The sequence below is a fragment of the Coregonus lavaretus genome (genome assembly GCF_964263955.1).
Source record: "Coregonus lavaretus genome assembly, chromosome: 37".
Lineage (NCBI taxonomy): Eukaryota > Metazoa > Chordata > Actinopteri > Salmoniformes > Salmonidae > Coregonus > Coregonus lavaretus.
The window spans coordinates 32,793,899-32,820,540 of record NC_140024.1 but is presented as its reverse complement, the minus strand read 5'-3'; the positions used below and the strand labels follow the sequence as shown (position 1 = coordinate 32,820,540).

At 43.3% G+C, this 26,642-nt stretch overlaps 1 protein-coding gene across 2 annotated transcripts in view; it reads left to right on the top strand.

The window, feature by feature from the left end:
* The first annotated feature begins 3,573 nt into the window (after window positions 1–3,573).
* Window positions 3,574–26,642, top strand: part of map2k5 (mitogen-activated protein kinase kinase 5) — an 83,133-nt gene continuing 60,064 nt past the window's right edge. For both annotated transcript variants that reach the window (XM_084154203.1, XM_084154204.1), the window contains exons 1-8: window positions 3,574–3,963; window positions 4,090–4,138; window positions 6,927–6,994; window positions 16,486–16,555; window positions 17,988–18,028; window positions 19,667–19,725; window positions 21,616–21,670; window positions 23,994–24,058. In XM_084154203.1, coding sequence (XP_084010329.1) covers window positions 3,832–3,963; window positions 4,090–4,138; window positions 6,927–6,994; window positions 16,486–16,555; window positions 17,988–18,028; window positions 19,667–19,725; window positions 21,616–21,670; window positions 23,994–24,058 — 539 coding nt within the window. In that variant the 5' untranslated portion in view covers window positions 3,574–3,831. The remainder of the gene's footprint in view (window positions 3,964–4,089; window positions 4,139–6,926; window positions 6,995–16,485; window positions 16,556–17,987; window positions 18,029–19,666; window positions 19,726–21,615; window positions 21,671–23,993; window positions 24,059–26,642) is intronic.

Genomic DNA, 26,642 nt, shown 5'->3' with positions numbered 1-26,642 from the left:
TGCTGGTGCTCATTGCTGTCAAACAAAGGAGTCCGCTCATACTGAACCTTTGATCATAAGTTTATTCGTATCACAAGCTTTCAGCATGAGTTACAGGCGTCATGAGACCCGGAGAGCAGTGTCCTTGAATTGTAATGGCTGCTCTGCTTTTCTGTGCCTCCAGCATATACTTATAAACAATGTAAAAATATGGGTTGCTCCCTCTGCGGTCCAATCACCCGTCTCCCCTGGGGCGTCACCCCACAAACGGCTACTTTTGAACTAAGATAAACATTCTTTTCTTTGTTCCTCTAAAATAGTCATAATCGTCATACACGACAATAGTCACCAAGAAAACAATTGGTAACACACTACGCCGTGAAGGACTGAAATCCTGCAGCGCCCGCAAGGTCCCCCTGCTCAAGAAAGCACATATACATGCCCGTCTGAAGTTTGCCAATGAACATCTGAATGATTCAGAGGAGAACTGGGTGAAAGTGTTGTGGTCAGATGAGACCAAAATGGAGCTCTTCGGCATCAACTCAACTCGCTGTGTTTGGAGGAGGAGGAATGCTGCCTATGACCTCAAGAACACCATCCCCACCGTCAAACATGGAGGTGGAAACATTATGCTTTGGGGGTGTTTTTCTGCTAAGGGGACAGGACAGCTTCACTGCATCAAAGGGACGATGGACGGCGCCATGTACCTTCAAATCTTGGGTGAGAACCTCCTTCCCTCAGCCAGGGCATTGAAAATGGGTCGTGGATGGGTATTCCAGCATGACAATGACCCAAAACAAACGGCCAAGGCAACAAAGGAGTGGCTCAAGAAGAAGCACATTAAGGTCCTGGAGTGGCCTAGCCAGTCTCCAGACCTTAATCCCATAGAAAATCTGTGGAGGGAGCTGAAGGTTCGAGTTGCCAAACATCAGGCTCGAAACCTTAATGACTTGGAGAAGATCTGCAAAGAGGAGTGGGACAAAATCCCTCCTGAGATGTGTGCAAACCTGGTGGCAACTACAAGAAACGTCTGACCTCTGTGATTGCCAACAAGGGTTTTGCCAACAAGTACTAAGTCATGTTTTGCAGAGGGGTCAAATACTTATTTCTTTCATTAAAATGCAAATCAATGTATAAAATTTTTGACGTGTTTTTCTGGATTTTTGTTGTTGTTATTCTGTCTCTCACTGTTCAAATAAACCTACCATTAAAATTATAGACTGATCATGTCTTTGTCAGTGGGCAAACGTACAAAATCAGCAGGGGATCAAACACTTTTTTCCCTCACTGTATGTGGCCTGGCAAAGCGGTTTTATGAGTTTTTTACTCTTCTGGTCTAGGGAAAAAATGATTAGTCCTCACTGTCCGAGACCGAGTCAAGATGTATATGACACCGAGACACTCAAAATGTGGTCCGGACTCTCTGTCTCGAGTACTACAACACTGGATTTAACATATGCATGTATACCAAAGGTAAAGATTCATAGGCATAAAACATCATTGCATAAATTCATCATTGTGAAAAAGCAGAGAGATTACAAAGGAAACGTCAGTTACACCCTATTTTGGTAGCATTGAAATGCAACAGTAGTACTAGAATTACTGGATAGAGCAATCATTCAATGTGTGAGTGTTTGTGTCGCTACACAACATCAAACTATACTGAACAAAAATATAAACGCAACATGCAACAATTTCAAAGATTTTACTGAGTTACAGTTCATATGAGGAACTCAGTCAATTGAAATAAATAAATTAGGCCCTAATCTATGGATTTCACATGACTGGGAACACAGAAATGCATCTGTTGGTCACAGATACCTTTAAAAAAACATACACTTGGTCTGCAGTTGTGAGGCCGGTTCGATGTACTGCCAAATTCAGAAAAATGTACAGATATTTTTTTGCTGCCGCTGAAGATGTCTATATTGGTTTGCTATGACTAGCATAGGCCCTGTGCACTACTTTTTTGAAAAATGTTAACTAAATGTATTTGAGTGTTTACCAGCATTTGTAACTTGAGTATGATAAATTAATCTGATAATACTTGTGGTATATAAAAATACTTGCTTGATATATGTTTTCCAGTTTCTTGAAATACTTTGCAAATGCAACTTATTTCTATATGAAAACTGAAATGGTCTATTCATTCCTTTTCCATTTTCATACTGGTCCCCCGTGGGAATCGAACCCACATTACAAGCACCATGCTCTACCAACTGAGCCACATCATCAGGTCTCATCATCACAAACCACTTGACGTCTCAATGTACTCAATTACTTTATTGTGCATTGTTTTTCTTCATGGTGATGGAAAGTCTACAGGTACAAACATGACCAGCCTATGTACAATACAGTAATGTACATTTACATTAAGTGGTTTGTAAGGATGGTAAATTAATACTGCCCAAAAAGTGGTTGTTTTCCATGTTATTTGATCAAGAAAAATAATTAATTTGATGTAGATGCTTTGTGTCTTTGCACCTTTAAAATTGTATAACTCCCTTAATATATATTTCCCCCTTTTTTGTGATATCCAATTGGTAGTTACAGTCTTGTTCCATCGCTGCAACTCCCGTACGGACTCAGGAGAGGCGAAGGTCGAGGCAGCAGCTAATGGGGATCCATAATAAATACAATTGCAGAGAAAGGGACAGGGACAGGGCAACAACTCTTACAATTCCAACTATTGAAATCTGCAAGACACTGTTCTTAATTTTACAACTAAAGCGGAGATGCAGAAAAATGTTTTTGCCCGTGCCACAGACGTCTATATAGGTCCGTTAATACTAGTAAAGGCCCATTGCACAAAAATCAGAAGAGAAAACAAATCTTTCTTTTTTTTTTTAGGGTGCTGCAGCACCCTCAGCACCCCTACTTCCCGCGGCTATGCCCTCGACTGATTTATATGCATTTATGTCCCAGACCACGCCCATGTCAATGTTTATTGGTCAATAGTGGCCATGTTGTTTTAGGTACTAGTCTGAAAAATATTGGGTTGAGAGACCTTTGTTCATAGATGCCACATATCCAGTTTCGTGCAGATCGATCATTCGTTGTCATAAGAGTAGCGTTTTAAGTGTTTTTCACAAAATTCTAAATGGTGGAAAATCAATCATGGCGGACCTTATGGGTCCCTGAGGCAAATGTGTTCCTTGTGAGGAGAGGGAACTATGTACCGAATTTCATGACTTTAGGTCAAACGGGGTGAGGGGCGTGACCTTTCAAAGTTTGCATTTTCAATCTCTTGTTATAGCGCCACCATCTGGCCAATCAGTGTAATTTTGTAAATGCCGGATCTCTATGGCGAGACGCATCATACACCCACGTTTCATCAAAATTGGGCCAGTGCTGTCTGACATATTGCGTGTGACTAACATATGAACGAATGGATGGAGATAGATCCACAGTCCCCTCCCTGATTTCATCGTGTGGGACAATAATTATCTTAACGCAAATGGTAGTCTACAGCGCCACATAAATCTATGGCTCCGACTACAACCATAGAGTATTCCAGCCAGTGAAGAGTGGCTCCTTAATCTATACCCGGTTGGAAATACGTAAACTTCCGGTGAACTTCCTGGTTTTGTTTTGTTTGCATAGTGGCTAACTTTGCTAGCTATGTCATTTCCAACTATTTAAAACGTTATTTGTAGGTCCGTGAGTCAAACTGTTTTGGAAACGTTAATGGCTTTCTCGCCTGCTCTTAGTCATGCAAGTAACGCTAGTTGAAATGTAGTAACTGTTAGCTAACGGCTAACTTGACAGCTAATGTTGCTAGGATAGGAATAGGATGTGCTGTTAGGAAGTTAGCCAGCCAACACTGATTATGTTTCTGCTTATTCGTCTGTTATGCTTCTACTTGTTTTAAATAACTTCTGCGCTATGGACACCGAGGGAATAGAGATCCGTATAAAGACTCCCGTCGGGGATATGGACTCATCCGTGGACTGCCCGTCACTTTTGAGCTTCAATGACTTGTTGGTGAGTGCTAGCTTAGTTAGTTAGCTAGCTACAGTTGCAGAAGTTGACAGTTAGCTAGGCTAAGGACCTAGCTAGTTAACAACTGTTTTGCTTTACCATTCATATCTTTCTAAATATATTTTGCAGGTCGCTATAAGGGATGTTATGCCCGAAACCACAATCACTGCGTTTGAATGTAAGTTACCTCATGAAAACATTGACATTCTGAGATTTCATCAGCCTGGTTTCCTGTTGTGGGGACAGTTTTTCATTACACCAACCAAATGTGCAAGTCCATTTGGCAGACTTCTACCTAGCTATGTTTAGTTACAACTGAAAAACTCAATCTACTACTACTCAGTTGCTACTTATGTTGCCTTTTTGGCTGTTATTGTCCTTAATACCCAATAAGACTGACTGTCTTGAGGAACCACTTATGGAGGTTTCTGTGCACCAAAGGGATAATGTAGGCTATGTTCCTGGGTGCAAGTTGCCTCTAGACACTGTTCTTGGGTCAGTTTTTGCATTTTCCCCAATAATGGTCGTGGTTAGTATTGGGAAAGGGGAAGCTGATCCTAGATCGGTACCAGGGGGAAACTTAGCCCGGACCAAGTTCATCAGGCCATCAACAGAACCATTAGGCCTGCTTCCATTAAAAGGCACAATATTCAATAATGTAATTTAGATACAGGAGTGTTGAACTCCAGTCCTCACGTGTCTGCTTTTCTTATCCTATAACTTTAGGATCAATTAATTGCTTTGTTGGATGTTATACATTGGCTTTCACCGTTCCAAAGCAGTCATCTATTTAAAGGCAGAATACTCAGTGCAGGTGCAGAGCCGTGGTTGAGTGGTAACACTCCCGGCACAAGTCACATATACGACTCCCCACTGGAAACCAAGATTCAACCCCTGCATCCACCTTTCCTATTGTGTCCCCCACCTGCCAATACCCCCCTCTGATTTCCATACTGTCTCAATAAAGTGTCAAAATACCCCCTAAAATATATATATTTGAATACACAGCACTGTACCTTGAGTGCTGAAGTTAAGCACAGCATTGCTTTGATGGAATCATATTGTTAACAATTTGCTGTATTGATTTTGTTCAAATGAATCAATCTCTATTTAAACCATAATCTAATCGTTATGCTACATGCCCAGTAACTACAGCTGTTAATGATAACACAGCCCAGTAACTACAGCTGTTAATGATAACACTGCCCAGTAACTACAGCTGTTAATGATAACACTGCCCAGTAACTACAGCTGTTAATGATAACACAGCCCAGTAACTACAGCTGTTAATGATAACACAGCCCAGTAACTACAGCTGTTAATGATAACACTGCCCAGTAACTACAGCTGTTAATGATAACACAGCCCAGTAACTACAGCTGTTAATGATAACACAGCCCAGTAACTACAGCTGTTAATGATAACACAGCCCAGTAACTACAGCTGTTAATGATAACACAGCCCAGTAACTACAGCTGTTAACGATAACACAGCCCAGTAACTACAGCTGTTAATGATAACACTGCCCAGTAACTACAGCTGTTAATGATAACACTGCCCAGTAACTACAGCTGTTAATGATAACACTGCCCAGTAACTACAGCTGTTAATGATAACACAGCCCAGTAACTACAGTTGTTAATGATAACACAGCCCAGTAACTACAGCTGTTAATGATAACACAGCCCAGTAACTACAGCTGTTAATGATAACACAGCCCAGTAACTACAGCTGTTAATGATAAAACAGCCCAGTAACTACAGCTGTTAATGATAACACAGCCCAGTAACTACAGCTGTTAATGATAACACAGCCCAGTAACTACAGCTGTTAATGATAACACAGCCCAGTAACTACAGCAGTTAATGATAACACAGCCCAGTAACTACAGCTGTTAATGATAACACAGCCCAGTAACTACAGCTGTTAATGATAACACTGCCCAGTAACTACAACTGTTAATGATAACACAGCCCAGTAACTACAGCTGTTAATGATAACACAGCCCAGTAACTACAGCTGTTAATGATAACACAGCCCAGTAACTACAGCTGTTAACGATGACACAGCCCAGTAACTACAGCTGTTAATGATAACACAGCCCAGTAACTACAGCTGTTATTGATAACACAGCCCAGTAACTACAGCTGTTAATGATAACACAGCCCAGTAACTACAGCTGTTAATGATAACACAGCCCAGTAACTACAGCTGTTAATGATAACACAGCCCAGTAACTACAGCTGTTAATGATAAAACAGCCCAGTAACTACAGCTGTTAATGATAACACAGCCCAGTAACTACAGCTGTTAATGATAACACTGCCCAGTAACTACAGCTGTTAATGATAACACAGCCCAGTAACTACAGCTGTTAATGATAACACTGCCCAGTAACTACAGCTGTTAATGATAACACAGCCCAGTAACTACAGCAGTTAATGATAACACAGCCCAGTAACTACAGCTGTTAATGATAACACAGCCCAGTAACTACAGCTGTTAATGATAACACTGCCCAGTAACTACAGCTGTTAATGATAACACAGCCCAGTAACTACAGCTGTTAATGATAACACAGCCCAGTAACTACAGCTGTTAATGATAACACAGCCCAGTAACTACAGCTGTTAACGATGACACAGCCCAGTAACTACAGCTGTTAATGATAACACAGCCCAGTAACTACAGCTGTTATTGATAACACAGCCCAGTAACTACAGCTGTTAATGATAACACAGCCCAGTAACTACAGCTGTTAATGATAACACAGCCCAGTAACTACAGCTGTTAATGATAACACAGCCCAGTAACTACAGCTTTTAATGATAACACAGCCCAGTAACTACAGCTGTTAATGATAACACAGCCCAGTAACTACAGCTGTTAATGATAACACAGCCCAGTAACTACAGCTGTTAATGATAACACAGCCCAGTAACTACAGCTGTTAATCTGTGTTTCAGATGAGGATGAGGTGGGCGATAGAATCACTGTGAGGAGTGATGAAGAACTCAAAGCCATGCTGTCATATGTGAGTATTGTCCTCTTAAACATGACACATTGTTGGTGGGACTCCCATACCCCCAGTTTACCTGACTAGACGCCCATAACAATAGTTTACCTGACTAGACTCCCATAACAACAGTTTACCTGACTAGACGCCCATAACAACAGTTTACCTGACTAGACGCCCATAACAACAGTTTACCTGACTAGACTCCCATAACAACAGTTTACCTGACTGCACTCCCATAACAACAGTTTACCTGACTAGACGCCCATAACAACAGTTTACCTGACTGCTCTCCCATAACAACAGTTTACCTGACTGCTCTCCCATAACAACAGTTTACCTGACTGCACTCCCATAACAACAGTTTACCTGACTAGACGCCCATAACAACAGTTTACCTGACTGCACTCCCATAACAACAGTTTACCTGACTAGACTCCCATAACAACAGTTTACCTGACTAGACTCCAATAACAACAGTTTACCTGACTAGACTCCTATAACAACAGTTTACCTGACTAGACTCCCATAACAACAGTTTACCTGACTAGACTCCTATAACAACAGTTTACCTGACTAGACGCCCATAACAACAGTTTACCTGACTAGACTCCCATAACAACAGTTTACCTGACTAGACTCCTATAACAACAGTTTACCTGACTGCACGCCCATAACAACAGTTTACCTGACTACGCTACCATACCCCCAGTTTACCTGACTAGACTCCTATAACAACAGTTTACCTGACTACGCTACCATACCCCCAGTTTACCTGACTAGACTCCTATAACAACAGTTTACCTGACTACGCTACCATACCCCCAGTTTACCTGACTAGACTCCTATAACCTCAGTTTACCTGACTAAGGGGATGTTTAGTCTAGGTGTTATAATCAAGAAGGACAAATCCTTGAAGTGTTTTCTCCTGCATTTTAGTTTTTGGTCCAGTAACATACACAGGTAACTTACACAAGTAACTTACACAACTAACACAGTAATTGTTTATGGCACATCAACATTTATAACCAAAGTTGGTGGAATGCTTTACATTTAGGGGTGAACCTTGAGGACGTTGCAGAGGTGAGCTGAGCTCTTCTGGTATTTACAGAGGTCCCAACTTGTAGTTCAGTTTCCTTTCACATCCTTTTTTAAACCCAAAAAACCCAAACAGTAACATGATTTGATATAGGCTAATCAAAGTTACATTCACAAAATGTAAATTAAACCCCCAGAAATCTATTTGCTTGCATGGGTCTTTTTGAATTGAGATGACAGTCTTTGTGTTGACTGTGTGTTTCTCTATGGCCAAAGATTGAAAATAACACTGCATTTGGAAAATAAATTATCTCCTGTTGAAGAATTCCTAAAAATTGAATAAAATAAATATAATTACTGACCCCGGTATACCATTGAGGCAGCAATTATAACCTTATTTTTCACTCCGCTATTGAGTGTTTTTGTTGAGGGGGAAAGCTATTAAAAATCTATTACAACAGATCTTTTCACCCAGGGCCACAGTGTGCTCATTGCTAAGCAGCCTGGTAACTCTACATATTTCTGCCTTTCCATCTCCTCCAACAAAGCACTGCATGCGGGCGATTCCACGCCAGCGGAAGCAGAACATATTTTCGCTATCTCGGATTATTCTAGCAATTCTCACATAGAAACTCAATTGGGACAAAGGATATTTGACATGCTTTTCACATTTGTGTCACAGTTTTTGAGAATATCATGATGAATGTGGGCATTGTATAGGCACTTTTAAAATAATATAATAATAATATGCCATTTAGCAGACGCTTTTATCCAAAGCGACTTACAGTCATGTGTGCATACATTTTTATGTATGGGTGGTCCCGGGGATCGAACCCACTACCCTGGCGTTACAAGCTCCATGCTCTACCAATTGAGCTACAGAGGACCACATACATGCCTCCTGTAAGACCTTCTGATCGATACATGTTGTTGTCATTATACTCCTTATAGTGTGCCCTGGCATATGGAGTATGTCTAGATTCTTATGCAAATGTTCACATTTAATTTATTCAACATAAAAAAAATATCAAAAAGGGTAGTTTTGAGATATCCATATTCATATTTTTAATGTTGAATAAATTAATGTGGAAATGTGTATTTCAGAATTGGGACATATGTTAGAGCACACTATAAGGAGTGTAATGGCACTAACATGTATGGATCAGAAGGTCTTACAGGAGGCATGGATAGGTCTACAAAGTGCCTATACAATGGCCACATTCACCGTGATCTTCTTTTTTAAATACAAATGTAAAATGTATGTCAAACATCCTTCCTCCCAATGAAGTTCCTATGTGAGAATTGCCAGAACATACCAAAAATATGTTCCACTCCCGCTAGCGTGGAATCGCACGTGTCTGATGTGCCAATCAGTGTAGTCATTGTAACGTCACCGTTTGGCACGTGCCGCCAACCTTCAGTCCTCTGCATTGGACCGGGTTCAGGCAAAAGACTGACAACAGTAAAGATATATGTTATTGACTTCACCAAGGTTACGAAGGGAATTAGACATGTCAATGTGTTTTATTTCAGCCTTTGAGCTCAAATGGAGAAAAAAAAGTGAGGCTTTCCATACACATTCAAAATACCTCATCGGCATATGTACCCTGGGCCTATGCGTTCATATTGATGAAGTAACAGTAAACTCAAATGTGTTAGGTTTTTTTTTCTCTACAGTCTACATATCTGTTGTATATAGGCTATACTTGTGTTTGGAACACATCTCAGTTTTTTTGTCTTGTTGATTACTTTTCAAGTCCCCCACCCTCTCCCCTCCCCCCGCGTGATGTTACCATTTTCCTTCATAGTTACTGTTCACATCACGGACATTAAGAGTAATGACTTGTAATGGGCTTTTTCACGAGGTACACTGAAAAGCTAAATGAACTCTCCATTTTTATTATTTATTATTCAGTACTTAAAGTTTCGCCTCATTAAAAAGCAGGCCCCCCTGGGCGGAGAATATTTGTCAAAATCTACTCTTCATCTGGGGATGTCTTTTACCCCCCATCAGCTTACAATGATGCCGCTATAGCCACAGGCTCAACTTCCTCTGTTTCAGCGCCTTTATTTCTCCTTCGTCTTGGATGCTTTGTTATCATTGGGTATCCCAGGGTTTGCTGGTGCTAGTCGGAAGCTGATTGAACGGGCAGAGTGGCCTAGACAGCTGTAGTGGTGTCGAGCTGTAGTGGAAGGGAGGACGGGAAACATATTGACCTTGCCTTGATTGATTTACGAGTCCCTCACCCTCAGGGGATACTTTTTGACTATTTTTCCCACAATCAAATCAAATCAAATTGTATTGGTCAAACGCACCGAATCCAACAGGTGTAGACTTTACAGTGAAATGCTTCCTAACGAGCCCATTCCCAACAGTGCAGAGTTAAAAAGTAAGACATATAAAGGAAACAGAAGCAGAATAAAAACAACAATGAGGCTATATACAAGGAGTACCAGTACTGAGTCAATGTGCAGGAGTACCAGTACTGAGTCAATGTGCAGGAGTACTAGTACTGAGTCAATGTGCAGGAGTACCAGTACTGAGTCAATGTGCAGGAGTACCAGTACTGAGTCAATGTGCAGGAGTACCAGTACTGAGTCAGTGTGCAGGAGTACCAGGTAGTTGAGGTAATGACGAGGCTATATACAAGGAGTACCAGTACTGAGTCAATGTGCAGGAGTACCAGTACTGAGTCAGTGTGCAGAAGTACCAGGTAGTTGAGGTAATGACAAGGCTATATACAAGGAGTACCAGTACTGAGTCAATGTGCAGGGGTACCAGGTAGTTGAGGTAATGACGAGGCTATATACAAGGAGTACCAGTACTGAGTCAGTGTGCAGGAGTACCAGTACTGAGTCAGTGTGCAGAAGTACCAGGTAGTTGAGGTAATGACAAGGCTATATACAAGGAGTACCAGTACTGAGTCAATGTGCAAGAGTACCAGTACTGAGTCAGTGTACAGGAGTACCAGTACTGAGTCAGTGTACAGGAGTACCAGTACTGAGTCAGTGTACAGTAGTACCAGGTAGTTGAGGTAATACAGTATCTACGTGTGGGTAGGGGTACAAGTGACTAGGCAATCAGGATATATAATAAACAGAGTAGCAGCGGCCTATGCGAAAGTGTGTATGTGTGTGTGTGTGTGTGTGTGTGGCGTCAATATGCATGTGTGTGTGTGTGTTGCAGTGTCAGTGTAGTATGTGTGAGTGTGTGGGTAGAGGCTAGTGAGTGTGTGGGTAGAGGCTAGTGAGTGTGTGGGTAGAGGCTAGCGAGTGTGTGGGTAGAGGCTAGTGAGTGTGTGGGTAGAGGCTAGTGAGTGTGTGGGTAGAGACTAGTGAGTGTGTGGGTAGAGGCTAGTGAGTGTGTGTGTAGAGGCTAGTGAGTGTGTGTGTAGAGGCTAGTGAGTGTGTGGGTAGAGGCTAGTGAGTGTGTGGGTAGAGGCTAGTGAGTGTGTGGGTAGAGGCTAGTGAGTGTGTGGGTAGAGGCTAGTGAGTGTGCATAGAGCCGGTGCAAGAGAGTTTGTGTTTGAGGACGAAGCTGAGCAGAAATATTGGTGTGGCAAAATGAGCCATTTGTGTGGACCGTTTGGGCACTTGAACCTCGGCAAGTGTACACTTGGTTTAAGATGGAAGCTAGCAGAGGCGGGACGTTAATGGGGTTTTATTGGAGACGTGTGACCGTGACTGATTCACCCATTTTGTGAATTCACCAAAAGTCTGGCTGTTGACTTTGAGCGCTACAATGACACTAACACACAGTCTGCAAAGACGAGGCTCGCCATTGAAACCATTGAGGGAAGTGAATGAGATATATCATGAAGAAATTTATGTGGTTTTGCTTCTTTTGTCACGTTATGTGATACAGTGGGGAGAACAAGTATTTGATACACTGCCGATTTTGCAGGTTTTCCTACTTACAAAGCATGTAGAGGTCTGTAATTTTTATCATAGGTACACTTTAACTGTGAGAGACGGAATCTAAAACAAAAATCCAGAAAATCACATTGTATGATTTTTAAGTAATTAATTTGCATTTTATTGCATGACATAAGTATTTGATCACCTACCAACCAGTAAGAATTCCGGCTCTCACAGACCTGTTCGTTTTTCTTTAAGAAGCCCTCCTGTTCTCCACTCATTACCTGTATTAACTGCACCTGTTTGAACTCGTTACCTGTATACAAGAAACCTGTCCACACACTCAATCAAACAGACTCCAACCTCTCCACAATGGCCAAGACCAGAGAGCTGTGTAAGGACATCAGGGATAAAATTGTAGACCTGCACAAGGCTGGGATGGGCTACAGGACAATAGGCAAGCAGCTTGGTGAGAAGGCAACAACTGTTGGCGCAATTATAAGAAAATGGAAGAAGTTCAAGATGACGGTCAATCAACCTCGGTCTGGGGCTCCATGCAAGATCTCACCTCGTGGGGCATCAATGATCATGAGGAAGGTGAGGGATCAGCCCAGAACTACACGGCAGGACCTGGTCAATGACCTGAAGAGAGCTGGGACCACAGTCTCAAAGAAAACCATTAGTAACACACTACGCCGTCATGGATTAAAATCCTGCAGCGCACGCAAGGTCCCCCTGCTCAAGCCAGCGCATGTCCAGGCCCGTCTGAAGTTTGCCAATGACCATCTGGATGATCCAGAGGAGGAATGGGAGAAGGTCATGTGGTCTGATGAGACAAAAATAGAGCTTTTTGGTCTAAACTCCACTCGCCGTGTTTGGAGGAAGAAGAAGAATGAGTACAACCCCAAGAACACCATCCCAACCGTGAAGCATGGTGGTGGAAACATCATTCTTTGGGGATGCTTTTCTGCAAAGGGGACAGGACGACTGCACCGTATTGAGGGGAGGATGGATGGGGCTATGTATCGCGAGATCTTGGCCGACAACCTCCTTCCCTCAGTAAGAGCATTGAAGATGGGTCGTGGCTGGGTCTTCCAGCATGACAACGACCCGAAACACACAGCCAGGGCAACTAAGGAGTGGCTCCGTAAGAAGCATCTCAAGGTCCTGGAGTGGCCTAGCCAGTCTCCAGACCTGAACCCAATAGAAAATCTTTGGAGAGAGCTGAAAGTCCGTATTGCCCAGCTACAGCCCCGAAACCTGAAGGATCTGGAGAAGGTCTGTATGGAGGAGTGGGCCAAAATCCCTGCTGCAGTGTGTGCAAACCTGGTCAAGACCTACAGGAAACGTATGATCTCTGTAATTGCAAACGAAGGTTTCTGTACCAAATATTAAGTTCTGCTTTTCTGATGTATCAAATACTTATGTCATGCAATAAAATGCATATTAATTACTTAAAAATCATACAATGTGATTTTTGTTTTAGATTCCGTCTCTCACAGTTGAAGTGTACCTATGATAAAAATTACAGACCTCTACATGCTTTGTAAGTAGGAAAACCTGCAAAATCGGCAGTGTATCAAATACTTGTTCTCCCCACTGTATATGATTACTCTTGAGATGCAGCAAATCTTTGCGAAATGCGATGGATTGGTGTTTTCGCCCTTAACACAAAACAGAAGTGGCTTTCAATAGTTCTTTATCATAGTGGCTCTTCATCAATGAAAGAGCTAATTTCATCTCAGCAGGAACATAATCACACAGAATTGATCTATATCCTAGTTAGTGTGTGTTATTTGCTGTATCCCACATTACCTGCTCCGGACCTATGTTTAACATCTCCAGACTGACTGAAATATTAGCTTTCCATACGACACAACATTCCCCACCACCGACACAAATACACATTGCTTCATCCACATATTTTCAGATGCTGCACAACAAATCTCCAATCTCTCGGTAAATGAATTCGGGATGCCTATAATGGCTTTCTGCTCCTCTCGGGACGAGCGTGTCTGGCCAAAAGCTGCTGATTGCGGGGGGAAATTGTAATACAGGTATATAATATACGTGAGGCAGGCTTCCCGGGCGTCTTATGCAAGGGTTATGCATTTCAGCAATCCATTTGTATTCATATTCAAAGCATATGGGCTTCTTTGGTTCGCTGCTGTGACCGTTTGGCCTCCGTAGAGACCTGGGCACATTCTGCCTGGCTGTCGTTAATTCCAGATGAGTGGACAGCCATTGTGCAAAATTAATATGAATTAAGAGAGGCCAATGTATTAGGTGCGTATGGGGGAAATTCATTAGGCATTCCGGTGGTACCAATCCACAACGCTGTTTCAGAGTAGGAGTGCTGATCTATCATATATAATCCATGTAATCTCAGATAATTGTCATTTAAAAGGCCAAACAAATAATCTAAAACCCTTTAACAGGGCTGTGACGGTCATGGCATTTTAGATGACGGTAAATGGCCTGCCAAATGACCGCGTTAACCGTTCGAATAGCAACCAAATACAATTTGGGACGCACATTTTCTCCTTTCCTCAGCTCCTGAATACGTGTGCTGCCATAGATATATAATGAATAGAACAGGCATCAAGTCAGTGATTGCATAATGGGTGGACAGGTGGACATTGCGAGGAGCAAAGCAAGAAGTGTGCCCATCAAAATGTGCTGTGATTTGTTGATTCAACTCAACTGAAAAAGATACATTCCATTGCATGAGCCACATCAGTTAACATCATTTGAATGAACATTCTACATTACCATGGCAATTATTGCATCATAATATAAGCCAGCCATTGCCAGTGTACCCATGAGTTTACCAGTCAAATTGCCAGTTAGCGGTTCCAATCCCGTTCTGTTCATTCTATTTCTGTGTGCTGCTGCTGCAGGGAGGGGGGTGTTGCCTAGGCAACCAAAGACTTGTTTGCTACAACACCTTGCTTGTTTCAGCAAGGAGCAACAAAGTTCCATCACATTTTTAAGTCCATGTTACCGCAGAAACGGACTCAACCGCACCAATGCCCGGCCGTCCTGTCTTCAGTCAGCTGTTAGTTAAATGGTTATGACGGTTATTTTATTTTCATGACGGTCTTTGTCCATAACCGTCGGTTACACGATTATACGGTAATTGTGCCAGCCCTACCCTTGAATTTGATATGCATATATCGATTAATGAGCATCCATGCCAATCTTAAACCATCTTCTGTGTACGACTCGCTAAGGACCTTTATTTTGAAAGCCAGACAAAAATAATGACAAAAAAAGAACATCCTTTGGCGTGCGAGTCCTGTGAGACAACCCAGTCTTCCAGGCAACTCTAATCATTGCTCGGCACCTTGAAAGGCTTGGAGCCGCGGTTGTGAAAGTTAAAGACTGACCCGTGTCAGCTCGTCTACCACGTGACCTCATTCCCCTCCTACTTCTATTATATCCCCCCGGAGGTAGCAGCCCTAATTGCATCCCGCGCTCTCCTGTTCCCCCTCCTCGTCTGCTAATGATGATGAGCTTCCTGCAGCCCGGGCCTGCGCTCTCCTCACTCTCTCCTCTCTCTCCCCTCCCTCTCCCCTCTCTCTCCCCTGTCCCCCTAGGCTGAGCGATGGTATTTGTGATCCGACACTGTTTAGTTATTGGCCAACAAAGGCGAATGTCTTTTAATACACCTTTTAAAAGATTAGGTGGTAATTGTTGCGGTCTTAATCAATAGGGTAGCCGAGTGGAAAATGAAAGGTGTGTGTGAAAGTGTGTGTGAGAGAGAGAGCAGCAGACCCACACGTTGCGGTGCTGGGCCCATTGTTCCTGTTCGGCCTAGTGACAACACCGGAGGGCATGTGGAGGGATGGGACCTGAGGAGAGGCTGACAGTGATAAATAGGCCTTTTAATAACAGCTGTGCCTCTTGGGTAGCCATTCAGATCTATTCAGATCCATTCTGATTCCAAGCTGGCCTGCCTATGTACATTTACATATCCTAGAGTGATATGCACATCTATACTAGATAGGAAATGTATAAACATCAGTGTTTGCTAGGTTTTTATACACTGACTGACTCATGGAAAAACTGAGCCACAATCTGTCACACTCACACCCACATTTCTACCCACCCCATGCAAGTATCCATCTGCATCTGTGGTTATGGGCCTGATTGGGGCAAGGCCTCTATGTTAATTTACAAAGGGCTCAAGCCTCCAAAGAAGGGAGGGGGGGGGGGTTTAAACACACACTCACATGCACATTTTTTAACAGATGGTTTAGTTAACTGAAACATGAATTTCAATGTTGCTTTGGCAGGAGTCTCCAAGGCTTGTGTGTGTGTGTGTGTGTGTGTGTGTGTGTGTGTGTGTGTGTGTGTGTGTGTGTGATGACCTGGCGAGGAGGAGGCTAATGCTACAGCCGTTCCTACACTAGCCCACAGGGCACTAGACGCTACCTGCAGCAGCTTTCAACACAGCATGACACAACGAATCAGCTTCTGTAGAACATGTGTTTGTTGCTATACTCACCACCATGGTGTTGATAAGACATTTGGTTAAAAATGGTTTACGTTCGCAATCCTCCTCCTTCCTCACTGATGATTACTGGGTATCTCTTCCCGTCTCTCCTCAGTACTGCAATAACGTGAAGGAGCAGCGGATGAATGGTCTACTGCCTGAGCCTCTCCAGATATTTCCTCGAGGTATGTAGTGAGTGTGTTCTGATCACTCCAAACTTAGTTTTCTAAGCTCTGTGATGTGATCACAGTTCATTGATGGGGAGGGATGTTGGCTGTGTGGAGAGACTGGGGCGAGAGAGCGAGAGACTGGAGAGAGAGCGAGAGAGACTAGAGAGAGAGAGAGAGAGACTAGAGAGAGAGAGAGAGACTGGAGAGAGAGCGAGAGAGACTAGAGAGAGAGAGAGAGAGACTAGAGAGAGACTGGAGAGAGAGAGAGAGAGAGACTGGAGAGAGAGAGAGAGAGAGAGAGAGAGAGAGAGAGACTGGAGAGAGAGAGACTGGAGAGAGAGCGAGAGAGACTAGAGAGAGAGAGAGAGAGACTAGAGAGAGACTGGAGAGAGAGAGAGAGAGAGACTGGAGAGAGAGAGAGAGAGAGACTGGAGAGAGAGAGACTGGAGAGAGAGCGAGAGAGACTGGAGAGAGAGAGAGAGACTGGAGAGAGAGAGAGACTGGAGAGAGAGAGAGACTGGAGAGAGAGAGAGCGAGAGACTGGAGAGAGTGAGAGACTGGAGAGAGAGAGAGAGACGAGAGAGAGAGAGAGAGAGAGAGAGAGAGAGAGAGAGAGAGAGAGAGAGAGAGACTGGAGAGAGAGAGAGAGAGAGAGAGACTGGAGAGAGAGAGACTGGAGAGAGAGAGAGAGACTGGAGAGAGATAGAGAGGCTGGGTGCTGGGTAGAGAACTGTGGGTGCCCATGAGTGGAAAGAATCAACACAGCCACTACAAAGCAATCAATCAAAATTGACAGAGCCTTTAACATAGACTTTAATGGTATTGTGTTGAGGAAAATGTGCACAATCTGGCTTCGTCTCCCTCTAAAACTCAGTAAAGCTCCAATTAATTTGATGTTCCATTTGTGTTTTTATACGTTTTATAAATGTTTTCACAACTAAGAAGGAAAGTGTTGTTGATTTGTTTTCTGTTTCACCAATGAAACAATTAGTTTTTCCTTGGCTGTCACTGTGATCTTGGCCACAACTGATAAGAGTTAGGCTATTACACAATGCTCTATTCAATTGAATACTTGGAGTATGTTCAGATGTACAGTTTTTAAATAGAACCTGTTTGTCTTGGAAAAGACTGTATTCATAAAGTACAAGTGTTGCTTCACTTCACCATCTACACGCATATGTGTAACTGAAACCAAGCATAACTACAAATGACTGCCACTAGTCCTCCAGCCAAGCAGCCACCCATTTATAGACAGAGCCTGAAAAAAAAAAATCATATTTTCCTAATTCCCCCCTCTCTCCCGGTCTCCAGAGCCACATCTCAATCATTTTTCTGCGCAGCTAATTTCAGATTCACCCTCATTTCGCCTTTTTAAACGATTCCTTTTCAGCACCATTTGTAAATGGCCCTGTGATGTGTTCTAAAATTTAGTCAATTACTGTTTCAGCCGGCAAGACTCCAGGGATCCGGAACATACACGGCCTGAAGGTACCCATCTCAATAATTGTTTCAGGAGAAAAGTTGGGGCGAAATGGATTGGTAACGCTGTGTTCCACTTATTGAAATGTCAATTGAAGTCAAGGTTCTCTTTCTCACACACACACACACACACACACACACACACACACATACACACACACACACACACTCTCACTCTCTTGCCCCCCCCCCCCCCCCCCCCCCCCCCCTCTCTCTGCTTTGTATTTATATATGAAGATTTGTGGCTGTATTCCTTTCTTTCTCTCTCTCTCTCTCCTCTCTCTCTCTCTCTCTTTCTCCATCTCTCTCTCTTTCTCCATCTCTCTCTCTCTATCTCTCTCTCTTTCTCCATCTCTCTTTCTCTCTTTCTCCATCTCTCTCTCTCTCTCTCTCTCTCTCTCTCTCTCTCTCTCTCTCTCTCTCTCTCTCTCTCTCTCTCTCCTTCCTCAGCTCACAGTACTCATTTGGTTACGCTGCGATGGGCGGCTAAGAGCAGGGTATTAAATTCTAAGCTGCCCCCCAAAGCATCATGGTCCCCTCAATTTTCACACATCTGATTGGATGTTGAGGATGAGCAGGGTTAGACCAAGCCAAGTCAAGCAGCACCACGGAGGAAAGGCGTTTGCACCCGACCATGAAATGGTCATTACCCAGAACCCCATTCAGAAACACCCCAGACACTCCATCTTCATGTTCTGCTCATATGTTAGCTATTGAAACCCTTCTGCTAATTACAATGGGTTAAATGGGTTAACCAAGCTGACAACCCTGTCTCTAGCTCATTCTTAAAACCATGTTCCATTCTAGTAAGGCTACATTGCATTCTGTTTTAATCGTAAATTGAAATGCTGAAATCACAATGTCTTTATTTTATTTAACACACGTCAAGGGTTCCTGTTGACAATGTTTTGATGAGGAATCTCTTTTAAGGTCAAATGTTTGTTTCTCCGTATATGATGTTGAAACCCTTTGATAATGTTTAATCTCAAATGAATTAGCTCTAGATAATGAGGGGGAACTAGATGCTATACATTTAAATGAGCTCTTCTCTGGGCACTAATTAAAGGGAGAATCCCTGCCTTAGTGGACCCAACACGGCGACCTGTGGACCTCAATTAAACAAGTTATTTTTAGAACGACCACCCCGTTTTCCCTCTTGTTTGTCTTTTGTTCTATCTGGGTTGAATCCGGGTGTGCTGGGTCTTAGGCGTAAACATTCAACCATACCCATACAGACCTGGAAATAATTAAATGCCCTAAAGAGTTGGTACTTTTCCCCCAAAATGTGAATATTTCAATACGTTTTTCCAACGATGCTCCCATAGTCCTCATTATGTTCGTTTCTGGGTAGCACCACTACACACTGATACCCTTTCTCTTTCATCCTTCTGTCTCCTTCTCTCTCTCCTCTCTTTCTCTCTCCCTCTCTCTCTAGCTACTCCTCCCCTCCCTCTCTCTCTCTTTCTATCTATCAAAAGTCAATTAACCCGCAGTTTGAACTGAGAGAAAGAGAGAGCAAGAGAGGTAGTGTGTTGAGTCAGGCAATGGGTTCATTAGAAGGCCTGCTGCCTGCCTGCCTGCCTGCCTGGCTGGCTGGCTGTATGTTGGTCTTGCCCACTGATTGTCTCTGTCTCTTTTTGGCTGCAGGTGAACACAAGGCCCAATGACTGTTCCCCCGCCACCGTCGGCGCTATGCCCAACAATAGGTGAGGAGTCTGGGGGAGTCTGGAGGGTTAAGGCCCAACTGCCTGGGGGTGGATGGAGGAGGGTGGATGGATGGGGGAATATATGTAAATGCCGGTGGGTCAATGGATAGATGGCTGGATGGATAGATGGCTGGATGGGTAAATGGATGGATTGATAGATAGATAGATGGGTTGATGGATGGATATATGATTGTGTTTCTCAGATATACAGTGGATTTGAATATCTTGGTACAGTGGGGGAAAAAAGTATTTAGTCAGCCACCAATTGTGCAAGTTCTCCCACTTAAAAAGATGAGAGAGGCCTGTAATTTTCATCATAGGTACACGTTAACTATGACAGACAAATTTAGAAAAAAAAATCCAGAAAATCCCATTGTAGGATTTTTAATGAAATTATTTGCAAATTATGGTGAAAATAAGTATTTGGTCACCTACAAACAAGCAAGATTTCTGGCTCTCACAGACCTGTAACTTCTTCTTTAAGAGGCTCCTCTGTCCTCCACTCGTTACCTGTGTTAATGGCACCTGTTTGAACTTTTTATCAGTATAGAAGACACCTGTCCACAACCTCAAACTGTCACACTCCAAACTCCACTCTGGCCAAGACCAAAAAGCTGTCAAAGGACACCAGAAACAAAATTGTAGACCTGCACCAGGCTGGGAAGACCGAATCTGCAATAGGTAAGCAGCTTGGTTTGAAGAAATCAACTGTGGGAGCAATTATTAGGAAATGGAAGACATACAAGACCACTGATAATCTCCCTCGATCTGGGGCTCCACGCAAGATCTCACCCTGTGGGGTCAAAATGATCACAAGAACGGTGAGCAAAAATCCCAGAACCACACGGGGGGACCTAGTGAATGACCTGCAGAGAGCTGGGACCAAAGTAACAAAGCCTACCATCAGTAACACACTACGCCGCCAGGGACTCAAATCCTGCTTAAGCCAGTACATGTCCAGGCCCGTCTGAAGTTTGCTAGAGTGCATTTGGATGATCCAGAAGAGGATTGGGAGAATGTCAGATGAAACCAAAATAGAACTTTTTGGTAAAAACTCAACTCGTCGTGTTTGGAGGACAAAGAATGCTGAGTTGCATCCAAAGAACACCATACCTACTGTGAAGCATGGGGGTGGAAACATCATGCTTTGGGGCTGTTTTTCTGCAAAGGGACCAGGACAACTGATCCGTGTAAAGGAAAGAATGAATGGGGCCATGTATCGTGAGATTTTGAGTAAAAACCTCCTTCCATCAGCAAGGGCATTGAAGATGAAACGTGGCTGGGTCTTTCAGCATGACAATGATCCCAAACACACCGCCTGGGCAACGAAGGAGTGGCTTCGTAAGAAGCATTTCAAGGTCCTGGAGTGGCCTAGCCAGTCTCCAGATCTCAACCCCATAGAAAATCTTTGGAGGGAGTTGAAAGTCTGTGTTGCCCAGCGAAAGCCCCAAAACATCACTGCTCTAGAGGAGATCTGCATGGAGGAATGGGCCAAAATACCAGCAACAGTGTGTGAAAACCTTGTGAAGACTTACAGAAAACGTTTGACCTGTGTCATTGCCAACAAAGGGTATATAACAAAGTATTGAGAAACTTTTGTTATTGTCCAAATACTTATTTTCCACCATAATTTGCAAATAAATTCATAAAAAATCCTACAATGTGATTTTCTGGAGAAAAAAAATCTCATTTTGTCTGTCATAGTTGATGTGTACCTATGATTAAAATTACAGGCCTCTCTCACCTTTTTAAGTGGGAGAACTTGCACAATTGGTGGCTGACTAAATACTTTTTTCCCCCACTGTATCTATGTAGACTACAGTGTAGACATCACACCTTTCCTCTATAGTCTGTGTCTTTTGACTGAATCCAGATATTGTCATTTTTCAGTCCCAGTCTAAAGAAGTCATCCGCGGAGCTAAAGAAGATTTTGATGAATGGACAGGTATGGTATTTCTCCCCCTTCTGAACTAAACACACACGTGTCCCCGCTAGGCGCGGTCCTCATGGCCCAGGCCTGCACCCTATTAGCTCCTATTGAAGAAGACACGGCATGTCCCTGCCAGTGAGTGGCTCCTCATTGATTTCCTCTGAAAGCTGCAGCTCACTTCCTCTTTCACCGCCACCCCCGGGTGAGATCTTTATCCTGACCCACTGGATAGATATTCATTGTCTCAGCTGTGCGCTGTCGCCCAGGTTACACACACACACACACACACACACACACACACACACACACACACACACACACACACACACACACACACAGACACACACACACACGTAAGGCCAGGCGAGTGTGTCAAGCAGACAATTAAGCCCAGCCACTTCCCTGATGTCACCTGTAACACATCAGTCTAATGGAGCCATATCCCCCCCCTCCCACCTGCCCTCTCTCTCTCTGACACCTGACATGTATCTCACCCCCCTCCCATGTAACCCAATCAATGGGGCTGAATTGGAGGAGGGGGTGGTGGTGGGGCATTTAAAAACCCCAGTGTAGCCCCACTCGCCCCTTTCCCCCTGGCCAAAATGAACCTTGACAGCAAGACATTGACTTCATATCATGCTGGTCTCAGCAGCACAATCAAGCATCTGCCCACACAATCAGCCTATTGACAAGCCTGCTAACCAGGACCAGCCCCAACCACAGCCACCCAAGCAGATGTATCTATCTAATACAGGTTATGAGATATAAATATTTATCTGAAAGCTGTCATGGGGTTTAAATGGGAAGGGTGTTGGAGAGTGGGGGTTGTTGTAGGTATTGATGAAGTGACAAGCGTCACGCCAGCCGAAGACATGTCTTTATTGGGCTATAGGCTTCATAAAAAGGCTTGAACTGAACCCCTAATACTCACTCTCAACAGAGCACTGTTAAACTGGGATGGCTTGGGGGTTGTTGTCAGTGTGTTTTGTCGTGAAGGAGAGCAACATTTGTATAAGGTTGATTATTAAAATGCTGATGAAACCGATTAAATTTTTTTGACAGGCTGTTTTTGTCATGAACCATGTTTCCATCCAATCATTTTTTGCGTATGAATTACCAGGCTCTTTAAAAACATCACGACAGGTGTGGTGGAAACATCTAATTGTCTGTACGTCATTTTTGTTGGTGAAATAGATTATGCTTCAAATTTTGGTGGAGATGCTATTATACGCCAATATTGATAGAATAACATAATGTTGAAATAGTCTTGCGATGCTGTGTTGTCCTCCCACTACGACATGGAAACCTGTTTATTAGGCTACAGATGAAATAAGTCATGTTGAACTTCTCAAGGTGGTGAATGTGCGGTGATGAGCTTGTTGCTAGTTTACATGAAAAGGCCTATCCAGGATATTATGTGTAGGCAATGCTGGTGACATCATGGTGCTTGGCTGCCAATTGAGAAATTTAAAAACGATATTTAATCTCATCGCGTAGCTTCTCCACTTTATCTGCAAAGAGAGCATGTGCCAAGACCAGATCGGGCAAGTTGGCTATTTATCGAAACACTTTTGTAGCAAAACCATCGGTAGAGTTTTTAAAATGCGATGGAAGCACATTGTAAATAAAACGTTGTGTCACGGTGCTTTGTGTGTGTGTACTACGTCATTACACAAAGTTTTTATTCACAACAAGTCAGTTTGATGGAAACACCTCTGTCAGTGAAATGCATTTCTTTTTGTGTGAATATTAGAATAGTGGCTTGAAAAATGTTTTAACAAGTGGATGGAAACGTAGCTGTGAGTTTTATTCCGTGCAGTATACTATTTTTTGGGGGGGTAGTAAATGCAGTGTGTGTGTGTGTGTGTGTGTGTGTGTGTGTGTGTGTGTGTGTGTGTGTGTGTGTGTGTGTGTAAATTCTAACACACACACACACACCCTCCCATCCTCCCATCAGTCTGACAGGAGGAAACTTTTCCCCAGCCTCCCCTCCATGTCACACGGGGCCATGTTATATTACCCCGATCTGACACCTTTTATCAACACAGGAATGGAACGACGACAGCAAACAAATCGTCATTAAACTCTCCATCACTCCTCCTCCACCCGGCCCCCCGATACGCCATTGTCCTTTTATAAATTGGACAGCAAATGTTGTATTGATCTCTCTCTTTCCCTCTCCTCTCTGAACTTGGGATGACCTGAACGCCTTGTTTACGTCCTCCAGTAACATTCTTCCCTCCCTTTCTATCACTCTCTATCTCTCACTTTCTAAATCTCCATTGATATCTCTATCTTCTATCCTATTTGTATTGATCTCTGTTTGTGTCTCTTTTAGATCAATGGCCAAGACATACAATACCAGGAGCAGCTTGGCCATGGAAACGGAGGGACCGTGTACAAGTAAGTGCCTGTCTGTACTTTACTGTGGGCCTTCGTTCCAACACTGGTAGGTATAACAATGAGAATGGTCTTGGACGAAGAATCGTGGTTGGGGTATGGGGTTCTCAGTGAAGGGTAGAAAATGCGTCGCAGCTCTCTGAAACTGTCCCTTTAACCGCTGCCTGTTCATTCCAAGAACATGATATTGATTACCACCTGAGTTCATTAAAGTGTACACCCCCTCACATATACAATCCATGTTCTTTCTCCAGACTTTTAGAACTAGTTACATTATTTTTCTTTCTTTCTGACTCTCTTTCACCCTATTTCTCTGTCCTCCCTCTTTCTCACCATATCTCTCTCTCTCTCTCCTTCTCTCTCTGTCTGTTAATCTCTGGTGTCCCTCTGAAATACATCAGGCTGGTTAGTGTCTGGGGCGCAAGTGGCGATTCAATTTATGTATTTTTTACGATGTGAAGGTTGCCAAACGTATGTGGTATTGATCTGGTATGAGAGTGATTGCCCCATTGGACCATACAGCATGTTACCTGGAGAGAACACTCTCCTCCCAAATCACCTGACTGATGTATTGTCAACACACACACACTGTGGCAGTGGGGGCATTTGGATCGTCACACTCAAATCCTTCCCCCCCTTATAACTCTCCTTCTCTTCTCTCTTTCCACCCCTCCCCTCCTCCTCCTCTTCTTACTTTCCTCCCCTCCTCCTCCTTCTCCTCCATCTCCTATTATTTAACCCTTTTATTGAGATAGAAGTATTGATCACTTCTCAGGCTAACCTTGACTTGACAGAGAGAGAGGCTGTCGGTCTGTCACCTCTGTCAGAGCCCGCCGTAAATTTCATTCGGAGCAAATCCAGTTTATTTCTTTCACAGGCTGGTTTTTTTTCTGTTCTTTTTTCTTTAAGTTTCTTTTACCGTTTTATTGCGGCGAGGTTGTTTCATTAACGGCCTATCTCTCATAGTTGAGGGAGAAAGCAACTGGCTATTCGCTCGGCTTGGGAAATTGTTCCGCTGGGCTGAGGAAAGCCGATATTGCAACCTCCCGACAACTTCTCAGTCAATTGAGCTCAGCAGAAAATCCATACGGTTCTGCGGCAGATTTTTTTATGGTCGGGAGAAAAACTGCTGAAGTAGTTTTTTTTTCTCAGCCGGTCCAGTTGTTCATGTTAGTTTTGGTATTGTTATGTTTAATTTCTGTTAGGATTTTTGTCAACATGCAAACAAGGCAGCATCTCAAAGATTGCAATGGGGCTGTACATTTCACCTTAATGTTTGCATATATGGAGTTGGCCCCTATCGGGGAACGTTTCTAATATACGCAGTAGCCTTACACCAAATAGGGATGTACAGTAGCTTAGCCACTGATTCACCTGGTCAAAACCTGACAAATCCTCAGCAACAATTAGACGTTGTCCGCCAACTTTAATCCGCACTGTGCAATGATTACCTCGAACGCTAGACTACATTTTACACCTGACCTCAAGGGTATTACTTGGCATCTAAATGACTTGATTGGCTGAAGTACAGTAGGCTTAGTTCCTGACTTGTCTACTTGTTGTTCAAGGGTCCTGTTGTCCTCCTGCTGTTTCCTGAAAGACAAGGACAATGTGGCTGAGCTTATCCAATCAGCCGCTTAATGAGGTTCAGTGGGGAGATAAGAGGAAGTCCAGGTGGAGCCTGGGGAGCGGAGCGGAGCCTGTAGGAATCACTCTGGCATCTCTCTCTGCCCTCTGGTGTCATTGTCACATTATCACCACTGACCAAGACACACACACACACACACACAGGCTTGGTGTCTGTCCTCTACTCACGGGGTTAGGGTTCAGTAACCTGTCTGTCTGTGAGTCAGACATTGTGTTTTGGTGTAGGACCAGACTTACTGACTGCTACAGATGAAGGATCTTAATTTGAGCCAGTTTGCTACAGCAGGAAAATAATCCTGCAGCAACAGCATATATGAATTATTATGTAGATGATAATTAATCAACATTTTTGTAGGGGTTGATACATTTTTCGTAAGTGAAAATCAAGTCAGAAATGTCAAAGTGGAAATTACAAACTTCAGAAGCCTTTTTAAACCTCAAATACACTACAAGTTTTATATTTGCTGCACTGCAGGAAAGTTCTCCTACAAACAGGGTGATCAAATTAAGATCCTACATCTGTATATGCTTAGGTTTCATTGTGTTGTCTGTCAGTGTGTTTGTTTTCTTCCATTCACTCTGTGCTGTGTCTTGCTTCCTGCATCTCCTCTAGCCTTGATGTTTTTTCTGTCTGTCTGTCTGTCCACCTGTCTCTGTTCTGCATGTGAATCCCAGACCACTGCTTGTGCCCTCAGATGTAAATGTGTTGTACACAGCAGATGGAGAGAGAGACACGTTTTTCCTGGTCCTAGGCTGGGGACAGCAAGGGGACCCGGCGCGTGTGGATATCTGTACGAACACAGGGCACTGCCCTAAGGGGAAAATAGGGCCTGTAGTATCTGTATTCTTGTGTCCTATGTCACCTCTACCCTAAACACTTTTGGTTCATGTAAAACACAAACCACTTTGACCGTCAAACATGCACAGAGGGTTTTTCCCC